This window comes from Chenopodium quinoa, unplaced genomic scaffold (assembly GCF_001683475.1).
Source record: "Chenopodium quinoa cultivar QQ74 unplaced genomic scaffold, ASM168347v1, whole genome shotgun sequence".
NCBI classification, from domain to species: Eukaryota; Viridiplantae; Streptophyta; class Magnoliopsida; order Caryophyllales; family Amaranthaceae; genus Chenopodium; species Chenopodium quinoa.
In genome coordinates this window covers 2,081,709-2,092,952 of record NW_018742541.1, presented here as the reverse complement: position 1 = coordinate 2,092,952, position 11,244 = coordinate 2,081,709, and the positions used below count along the sequence as shown (strand labels likewise).

The 11,244-nt window shown below is 32.2% G+C and overlaps 2 protein-coding genes across 2 annotated transcripts; one reads left to right on the top strand and one right to left on the bottom strand.

Annotated features, from left to right (window-relative positions):
- The first annotated feature begins 3,194 nt into the window (after positions 1 to 3,194).
- Positions 3,195 to 8,928, top strand: LOC110720168 (probable ubiquitin-conjugating enzyme E2 26). The gene is made up of 8 exons (XM_021899184.1): positions 3,195 to 3,433; positions 3,558 to 3,672; positions 5,676 to 5,768; positions 5,934 to 6,671; positions 6,776 to 6,836; positions 7,048 to 7,187; positions 7,267 to 7,578; positions 8,262 to 8,928. Exons 1-8 carry the CDS (start codon positions 3,390 to 3,392, stop codon positions 8,526 to 8,528), a joined length of 1,770 nt encoding a protein of 589 aa, XP_021754876.1. The 5' UTR covers positions 3,195 to 3,389; the 3' UTR covers positions 8,529 to 8,928.
- A 1,466-nt stretch (positions 8,929 to 10,394) lies between these two features.
- On the bottom strand, positions 10,395 to 10,841 carry LOC110720231 (RING-H2 finger protein ATL1-like). Its single transcript, XM_021899237.1, has one exon. The coding sequence runs from the start codon at positions 10,839 to 10,841 to the stop codon at positions 10,395 to 10,397; it is 447 nt and encodes a 148-aa protein (XP_021754929.1).
- Positions 10,842 to 11,244: the final 403 nt, after the last annotated feature.

Here is an 11,244-nt window from a genome sequence, read left to right as displayed (position 1 = left end):
AAAAAAATAGTGAGGCTGGAACTACAAAAAAAAATGAAGGAATAATGAAATACTATGTATTGTTTAAGTTATATTGTAAATTTAGGAGATGAAATGAGTTATGTAATGTGCATTTTTTTTTTAAAAAGCAATGTAATGGCATTATATAGTTTTTTTTTTAATAACTTTATTTTATTCTAGTGGAAATGGAACACTTCATTTTCTTACATTAAAAAAAATTAAAATACTTAAACATTAAATTTTTTGTTTTAAAAAAATTATACAAAGGGAATACAAAAAATAAATATTAAGGGAGGTGACATGTGACATGTGCCATGTAAACTAAGTGATTTGTGGTGACATGTGGTATGTGAGTGATTGTAGTTTGTGTTTTTAAGTAGAGAAAGTATCGGTAGATAGATAGATAGATTTAGATTAAGGTATAGATTTGAATGGTTTTACTCTCTATATAAACTCAATTTGTCTCTCTCTTAACAAAAAAAAAAGTGAAATGTTCTTTTGCCAAAGTAATATGGAATCTAAATAATAAAATTAAGGAGTGTAAATAACAAATATATGTCCTTAAATCAAGGAGTAAATTGAAAGGTCTTTACAATTATTATTTTTTTTACTTTTTTTTTTTTTTTTTGTGTGTGTTGTTTTCAGAAGTTGAAGATAATGTCCTTCATATATGATGAATGTTTTTTTTTTGAAACATTTTTTGGATCCATATTCGTATTTTAATTGGAATGGAATAAGTTCTTTGAGTCGGATCAATATGTTCTATAGGATTGAAGTATATGTTCCTTACCTAATACTCGTATTACACATAATGTTCTTTAAAGTATATAGATTATATTGTTTCAAAAAAGTATATAGATTAAATATGTTCTTTGAGTATTGACGATTGATTTATTTTTTTTATTTTTTTATTCTTAAGAAAATTGTAGATTTCTTTTTTCATTTGTTGAAATGATATCTTTCATTATGTGGCATCCTAAAAACTAGGAGGACACAGAGTCTTAGGAAAACTATAGGGTAGAGACCAAAAGAAATATAGTTAGTAAGGAACTAAGGATACATGCATTTAATTGTTACCTAGGTTAGGTCTCGTGCCATGCACGATAATTTTTAATAAGTGTTTTTCTTTTTTAAAATTAATACTATATTAAATATTTCAAATAATTTATGTTGTATTCATATCTAGAGCTATCAAAAGCTAACCCGACCCAAAAATTTTACTCGAACCCGTTCATGTCCTTACCTGTTTGAAGCTGAGAAGTTGGTGACCTGAACCCAATATGACCCGACCTGAGACCAACCCGAGACCCAAGTTAACCTTAGGATCGTGACCCAAACTAGAATGTGACCCAACCTAAGATGACCTAATCCAAACATAACACTAAAGAACAACAAAAAATGGCAGTAAAAAATCACACTAAAAATAATCAACATGTATCATCCTTGGTAGTATTGTTGAAGTATCTATAGTTGATTATAGATTGTTGATTGATTAAAATTCCAATCATAAATTATTCAAGGAAATAACAAAAGTATCATTTGTTGATTTGATATTCGCACCATTGCTTTGGTATAAGCCGATTTGCTTTGAATTTATAAAACCCTAACATTTCTTCCAAAAAAAAATGCATTTTATTGTTTACATATTAAAACAAAAAAAATCAAGAAAAAATATATATAATCTTGTGTCTTTCTTAAATAAAAAAATATTTGTATGTTACAAATTATGTTAAGAATATTTGGGAAAGATACATCATCAAATCTTTTCGGAATTTGATTTGGGCACACCCTTAATTGATTTTGGCACACCCTTATGTGAGAAGAGCATAGAAAAACGTGCTCTCACATAGGGGTGTGCCAAAATCATTTCCCAATCATCTCTTATACTCTATGTACTACCTCCGTTAAATGTTATGTGCAACTTTTGCCAAAAACGAATGATCAAGGTTATGTGCAACTTTCCATTGTCTTTCATATTTTAGTAAACAAAAAGCTTACAAAAACTTATATACTCTTATTTAAAAAATCAGATTTGAGTAATTAAGTGGAGTGATCTCATTTTCTCTCTCCCTTTTCTAAGTGGGATGGTCCCATTTTCTCTCTTCCTCTTAATAAAATTAGGTTTCCTACCCTTTTTTAAGTGAGGTGGTCCCATTTTCTCTCTTCCCTTTCTTTAATTACTTTCCATTACACTAGCTAATCTTTGCCCTTCAAATTTTGCATTGGTAACCATTACCTCCTCCAAATTTGCATATAACATTTAACAGAGGCAGTATAAGTAATCATTATCATTTATAAGGAATATGTATATTTGTTGCTTTATTTTTCAAATAAATAAATAAAAATAAATAAAAACCTAAGAACACACCGCTGGTGTGTCTTTAGTATATAGTTATTGATTGATAGAAGAGAGAAATAATAAAATAAATATAAGTGGGATTGGTAGGAGAGAAATAATAAACTAGTTGTAGATCCTTAACAAAAGTAAAATTGTGGAAAACTGAAATTCCTCGAGAAATTGGAATTCCTACAAAACATGAAAATTAATTTACCCCTTACCTTGGCCACACAAACTTGCCACATAAATTTTTTATTTTTTTTATATTTTTTTTTACATTATTGCCTTAAAAAAATTACATAATAGTTAAAATTACTGTAATACATGAGAATTATGTTTAGTTAGGGCCTGTTCTCATACGTTGAAATTCAGTTCAATTCAGTTCAGTTCAGCTCAGTTCAGTTCAACTCTTAATTTCCTTCTCTTATAAAATATTCATTTCAATTCAGTTTAGTTTAGTTCAGTTGAGTTCAGTCAATGAGAATATGCCCTTAACCAAACAAAACACCATAACTTAATTCATGGGAAATACAATTTCCTTTATGTCAACCAAACATGATTTATATTTCCTAGGAATTGCAACTTCCCAAGCATTGCAACTTCTAGACTAAATTAAGTTAACAGTTCAATTAAAATAAGTATTAGTTCATCATAAATAAGGCAAAAAATAATACTTCCTCCATTTTATAAGATGGTAAAAACTAATACTTCCTCCATTTTATAGGATTTGTAATTTTGAAATATTTCAAATATATATATTTCACAAATAATATCCAAAATTACAAATAATATGAAACATACTTAGCATAAGTGTAATCTTTGCCGCGCCCCCACACTCGAGTATTTATTAACAGACTAAACACATCATCTAATCAATCCGGTTAACCTGTTTTCAAATAAAGGTGGACCATGAGAGTGACTAAACAACTCCGTACCAATTACTACGTATAAACCTATTTAAAGATTTCCAAACCAAACAACACAAACTTCCTCCTTCTGATCACACAATTTTATTCTCATTTTTCTCTCTTTTCTCTGCATTTCGCCGGCTATGGAGGATCCTACGATTCCAATTCAACCTCCTCGAAAATCCAAGTAATCATCTCTTATTTTAAAATTTCTGGGTTTTGATTATTTTTCATAAATTTTGTATCTTTTTTCTTGAATTGTCATTTTTCTTTAATTAATTTGATTTTTTTTTTCTTCTGGGGTTTTGAAGGAAGAGAATGTTTGCTGGGAGTAGTAGTAGCAGTAGTTTGTCGTTTAAAGACCCTGATGTGATTGAAATTCCGCGTCCTTCTACTTGGAAATCGAAGCCTAGAAAGCAAAATTTGGTGAAATTCTTGAACTTTTTTGTTGTAAAATTTTGTTAAATTGAATTGAATTATGTGGGTTGATCACTTATTCATCTGATTTTTCTGGGTTTGAGTTGATTGGGCTTGTTTAATTGTATTAGTGTAGAAATTGATACTGTGGTTCGAGTAGGTTTTATAGTAATCATACATTTAGTTCATAGAATTTGATTTATTTTATGGCTTAAGTATTAAGTTAACTTAAGTAACATTAATTGACACATGATTTTGTCATGAATACTATAATTTATACAAGTATCACATTAGGAAATGCATTAACTCTTATATTTGAATCCTTAAGGATTTTGCATAGAAAAATTATTTATTTATGCAATTTTGTTTTGATAATTTTAAGAAGAAATGAGTAGTCTTGAGCTTTAAAATTCAGAAGTTGGAGTTTTAGAATTTTGAGTTGTTGATTATGTTATTGAAATTCCTAATTTTTGGGTACTTGATAGATTTATATATGCACTTGATTAAAGGTTTTGAAATGGTTAAGGTTGAGACATTGGAAAATTAAAGTTAAGTGTATCTCTCTTGGCTTCATTTTGATTATGTCAAGGCACAAGATAACGTTACACTCCGTAGTTTTGTGCAAACAATAGGTTGATGTATCATATATGGAGGTGAGGACTGGATAGTACATGTGTGCATGGTTGGTTGATTTGAAGTAAAAAAAATTTGGCAATCATTCCTGTGTCTTGTGCTGATGTGATTTGGGTTATATTAATTTTAGGAGCTTACTGCATTGAATCTCTTTGAGCTTTTGGTTTGGGGAATTAGACATTTAAACCCTATTTATTCTTAATGCAAGTTAATGTCTCATAACCACAGCAAAAATTAATTTCCTCTTTCTCTCTCATTTCCTTAGTGCTAGTGAACCATTCATGGCCATTTAGAGTTCACAAGAGGCAATTATGAGTCCATATCACAACTTTTTTGTCTATTTTTTTTGGTTTATCAAAGCAATCCAAATACAATTTTGTTATGTCTACACACTAGAAAAAAACATAGAAAACTTTCAAAAAATATTGTGATGTCACCGACCTTGTTATGACAGTTTGTATACATTCGTCAATTTTAAGAGTTTAAGTAACTGGGAGATTGATTTTTGGAATTCTGAAATTCACATATGGTAGTTTGAAAGTTTTCCTTGTTTTTGTTTAGAAACATTATTTGTTCCAGGAAAAATATGGTCTTTCAGCTGTGATACTAAACTAAATCAATCAAAGCCTTAATCCCATAAGTGAGGTTGGCTACAAGAACCAAAAGTGATTATTCCGTATTTTCACTCACAAAAATATTTTTCCTCCATCCCTTACGATCAAAACCTCAATCTCATGCAAATCCATGTGCTTTATATCCTTCCTAACTTTTTCTAACCACGTCTTCTTTGGTCTCCCTCTTCCTCGTTTAACTGCTCAATGATCCCACTCTTCCACTTCAACATGATAAGACTGCTGGTTTTTTGTACTGCTGCATTTTATTGCTAACAAGCTGTTGTCTTTGTTATTCAGGTCATATTACTCTAAAGTAATAGTGACTCTTGAACACCCCTGAAATGGATAGTGCTTTAAGTTATTAAGAATATCTGTAATCAAAGGTTGCTTATAATGAGCTAATTTTGCAGTTGGCACTCTTGGCAGGAAAATTAAAGCCATTTTATCGTTCCTTGGGTGCATGTTGAAGCTACTATTTATTTATTTATTTATTTATTTATTTGTCATATTATTTTGGGCTCTCTTTTTTATTTTCCTTGTACCTATTGTTTGTATAAAAAGGAATTGCTCTCTATGCCTTATGCAAAAGCAATGTGATTTTTCTAGAATATGAATCAGTCACATCTCTGTTTTCTGTATACATCTAGGATATGTGCTGTAGGTTTTTTTAGTTTCCACGTCAATACATTTATACATTTTTCTTGCTTTTATGAGTTTTTGGAAGTGTTGGTGCTATGAGTTGATTTGTTTATTCTTTGCATGAAGATTGTTGGCCATGAGATCATTGTTGTTGATGATGAAGATCCTGCTGATGCTGTAATCATTGGTGAGAAAGCTGCCTCTAATGGTAAAGGAAAGGTAAAATTATTTCTAGGCTAGTAATTCACATAGTCAATCTTTTCTTCATTAGGGTTTGTTATTTTTTTTTCCTTTTATTTTATTATAATCTATATTTATTTTTGGTTCAAGGTGGAATTTTGAATTTATTCATTTATTTATTTTTTTTCATTGTACAATCTACAGAAACCTATGCTTACTGGACATGAAGTGATCACCCTCGAGGATGAGTTTGATGGATTTGATTTTGGAGATGTATCCTATGATGATCAGTATGCTATGCTGCAATCTCATGTTGATAGTGTAGACATTCCATCTAGAACAGAGGCATTTGCCCATTTGAAGCCAGCTTCAGCCGCAATTGAGAAACATGCAAAACCTGCGAGCAATTCTTCTTTATATGGCTCACACCCTTACTCTAAATTTAAATATAGTGGTTCCAAGGTGGATCACTTCAGTTCAACAAGCTCCAATAAATATCACCAAATTAATGACTATTTGTCTGTGTATCCTCGTCATAAATCAAAGCATTCTTTCTCCACTCTTCCAACTTCTCAGAAGCATGCCCAAACTAGTGGCAATGTTCTACCAGTGCCTCCATATTTGTTACCTGTGAATTCAGCTACTTTGAATTTTCCGCATATGCCCTACTCTTATGGAAGTGCATATGCCCAACCGTCACAACATTCCATCCATGGAATTCAAGATCCTATTTTAACTAGTAGTAGCTTTACTAGTGCATTTACTAACAACAATTCAGGGCTCGAGGGAATATGCGCAGACATATCACCACCCTCTTCTGATGGGCAAGGCAATTCTAGTGAAAATTCTATTTTGAAGAAGCTGGAACAGTTTAAGAAATTTGACACGCTAGAGGATCACGTAGGTCATTTTTATGAAAATAAAAATGTTTCTTTGAAACCGGTGAGGTTATGGATACTTGTGCTTATATTTCTGTCCTTAGCAATAACCTTATAGAGCAGCTAATGATTTATATTGTTGTTGTTTTTTTTCCTAATTCTGAATAGTCCAAAAGCTGGGTAAATAAAATTGCGGATGAGTGGAGGATGCTGGAAAAGGATTTGCCAGGTTCATTTTGACTTTGCACTTGTGTTAAATTATGTCAGTTATCAATATATTAGGCATTTCGATCATGTTTGAAATTGCCACCAAATCCTGAAAAAAAGTTCAGACCAATTCTATTAATACCATGCAGGGGCAACTTATTAATAGTTTAATACCTTTGTCTTGTCTTGAATTTACATTATTTGCTGATCGCCTATTTTCTTATCTTCTGCAGATACAATATTTGTTAGGGTTTATGAGGCTAGGATGGATCTATTAAGGGCTGTCATTGTGGGAGCAGATGGTACACCCTATCATGATGGTCTCTTCTTCTTTGATGTTAATTTCTCTGCCACCTATCCAAACAAGCCACCAGTATGTACCTGATTATGGATATATTGTCAGTTCCTTATTTTGCTGAATGTATCTAACAATGTGGAATTTTATTGTCCAGCATGTAAATTATCATGCACATGGTCTTCGAATGAACCCTAATCTATATAATTGTGGCAAAGTATGCTTAAGTCTTCTGGGAACTTGGAGTGGTTCAAGAGATGAGAATTGGCGACCTAACAAATCAAATATGCTACAAGTCCTTGTCTCAATACAAGGGCTTATCTTAAATGAAGAACCGTATTATAATGAGCCTGGTTATGCACATTCCAAAAGTACCTCTTATGGCATCAAAAGTTCCAAGAATTACAGTGAAAATGTATTCCTTCTATCGCTGAAGACGATGCTTTACACATTAAGGAACCCACCAAAGGTAAAGTTGTGGCTATAGTATAGCTTACGTTCTTTTTTCAGGGAAGAAATTCTAGTGATGTTGGTAGGTGAGGTTGGGGTCATGGGTAGAAACAGGTGATATTTTAGTAGGTAAATTAACGCGAATACGAATCTTTTTTTGTTTTTCTCCGCAACCAATCCTCTTATTTACGTTAGATTAGTTATCCCTTTCTTTATAATTTTTGTAAAGTTTAGGGTATGAACTAGTGTTATGCTGTTATCTTCCTATTATTTCAGGCTTATAAGTAATCTCGATGTAGTTGATCTTTTGTAGCATTGCACATTGCAAGGCACTTATCAAGATGGCATCTCGTGGAAATGTTTCATTAATGCTTACTTTGAATTATGAAATGGCTTTGATATTAGTTGATAGTGTATTACTGTCCATAATATGAGCAAGTTTGTTATTTTAAACCGGTGGATTTTCTGATATGAGATTGAAAAATAAGGTATATGTATGTGGATTTACATAGTTGTTTCATTTACTTGGAACAGATTGAACTTTACCATAAATTTCACCTTCAATGTTAATTATAATGGTAGATTCTATAATTCAGCTGAGATTGTGATTGAACTCCATGATGGTTATTGTGGACTTTGTATATTTTGTAACAAGGCTTTAGTTTTCAAAAATTTAATACAGCCCCTTTGTTTTGGCTGCAGTATTTTGAGGACTTAGTTTATGGGCATTTCTACCAGCGTGCTCATGATATACTGGCAGCTTGTAGAGCGTACCTGGATGGTGTTGAAGTTGGGAGTTTTGTCAAAGGTAAAACCCAAACTACCCAGGGGAAGAAAAAGACTTGCTCTCAATCGATCAAGATGAGTTTGCCAGGCTACATCAAATCACTCGTGGAGGCTTTTACCAAGATTGGTGTCAAGGGATGCGAGAAATATTTAGTACCTATGGACAAATGCACTAAGAGATAACCGACCAGATGTAGCCAGTTGACTCCCCTCTGGATGTGCAAAAGTTGACACTCGGAACATTTCTATGGGAGCAGAGCTGCAATTCTGGCAACCCTTATATTTGGAAATTGGAAGGCGGGATCAGGGAAGCTCGGTATATATTCTCACTAATGCTGATTGGTTTTACCTTTTTGTCACTGTATATAGGCGTAGTTGATGTTGGGAATAGCTTTAGATCAGAATATGGCTTTTAGAGTACAGCTTATTAATTAACATGCTTCTTTTGGCCAGAACTTAGTTATCAACTATTTTAGTCAGTTAGCTGCTCTCTAACACTGAAAAGATTAAGCAGAGGAATTAGAGAATCAGAGATGTTATTTTGTGTAGAATTTCCTTTTCTATGCTATTGGTTTGGTGTTCAGTGACATCTAGTTTCTTGCAGTATAAGAGATTAAGAGTCCTAGGGATCTTTGGAGCTGGAAAGTAAGTTATTCTGCGTCTTTGAGAGTCTAAATCTGAAACAAGCTGATTTCAATTGCTGAATTGTCAATATTTCTAGTGATAAAATCTGATTTTAATCTGATCTGTATTTCATGCTTGTGTCTCTTCTCTAGAATATGAATGTAGCTAATCTTAGGAAGATTGGCGGTGAATATAATCCCAATTTTTTCTCAATGTGCAAATAATGCTCCAAATTTAATCCCAGTTTGTTAATTTCAAAATTTTCGACTTCTTTATAATAATTTTGGATAAACTTGATTTTTTTGACTCATGAACTTGATATCATCCATACTTCAGGAATCACATTCTCATAATCATCTCAAGCGGTCATTGTATTACCACTTTAGCGGAGATTGATTTATTATACGAGTAATAAAAACCCGTTCAAAACTTGGAAAAGGGAAATGTACTTATCTATTGTATGTACACATCTGATAGCAAAAGTATAGCTCTATTGTTTTTCCTAATACTGTTAAAACCGAAAAATATGCCTTGAATGTGGATGAGGAGAGGAGAGGCAGCTGCCAAGAACACAGCTGGTGGAGTGGTCGTGGAGCGTTCGGAATGAGAATTGGCTATTCGACCATCTGGAGGGTGCCTGCTGCTTGGTGGGGCAAGATGAATTTCGGTGCTAAAGTGGTGGTAGAAGTTAGCTCGGGTGTGGGTACAACAGTGGCAGTGGGGTGGTGTCTTGTGCTACTGTCCAATTTCAGGAGCTGTGAGGGCCAAGAGTGATGGAAGCCAAGGCGGGTTTTTGAGGTTGAAGATGGCACTGGAGCTGGACTTGATCAGTTAGTGGTTAAGACTTATGAGTATAGATACATTGCCCTTTGCCATATGAACACTTCTAGTCTTATCTGGCTTATTCCTTTCTCTTCTTGCACACAATTGAGATATGAACTCATTAATAGCACATTTCCCCTTTTGACTATTATAGCTTATCTCAAGTTGATTAAGATTTTACATGAAGATCACATTTTCTTTTATACAAAATTGGGATAAACATAGAAAATGACCCATTTGTGGATTTCTTTTATACGAAACTTTCTTTTTTTTTTTTTTTTTTAACCCCATCCATATCAATTCATCTTTTACACCTTTTGTTTTTTTAAATGTGTTTCGGATTTTGACTTTTTAATTTTGTGATGAGATTATTACTCTATAAATAAGAAGAGCTTATAAAAACGGAAGGAATAATATCTCTTTAATTCGTACTATTTGACTAAAGTTAATCCCAAAATTAAAGTTTATCCCAATATTGAAATCATATTCTCCGTATTAAATAGAGAAAAAAAAAAAAACCTATGCCAAAAAAAAATAAAAATAAATTGTATTCACAAAATTTATGCTTGTATTGTATTTGGAAGAACAACTTGAAAAATATTCCTACAAACAGGGCAACTCTGCCTTTTCTTGAACCAATTCATCTATACAATCAGAATGAAATACATGACAACATCCAGGAAGAACCTTACACATCTCATCATCTTCATAACCTTCTTTTAAACAAATCGAACACCCGCTTCCTCGATTCGACACGCGATCCTTAGCCACTTCTATGAACTTCATAGCCGGTATGAGATCAATTAGTCTCACACCCTTCGTTTCTTGTTGGTTTTTGTTGCTGTCAGTATCGTGTTCATGTAACAAGGCCACGTTCAAATTATGATCGTTTTCGAATCGATATTGAAGATGATCTAATGCTTCAATATCCGTGTTTTCTATAGGAGGCTTGCAAAGATGGATCAACAATGTGGTAGCAAATAAGAAGATGTTTAGAAGCAAGCCAATTCCTGCAACATAATAGAACTCACTATTATCTGAACTACCCATTTTTTATAAATTTGTATTTTTTTTTTGGATGATGAAATTTAAATCTTTTTCTAGCAAATGAGTTGGAGTTAATTTGTACAACTAATATTGATGATGAAGAGGATAAAGTTAAACATACATTATATTAAAGTGGAAGTGTAACAATAATTGCTCTAATTCTAATAATATAAAAACAAAATTAATTTAAACAATCATGCATTTAGATGACGAGGATGGGAAGTTTTGAGAGTGTCAACTGTCAAGTCTATTATTGTGGCCATTGTGGGATTTGTTTCTTCTTCAAGATAGATTTAACTTTATTAAGATTAATTACTAGTATAAATGAAATAATCATACTTGTATTGTAATCCCTCCGTTTTTATATATATATATATATATATATATATATATATATATATATATA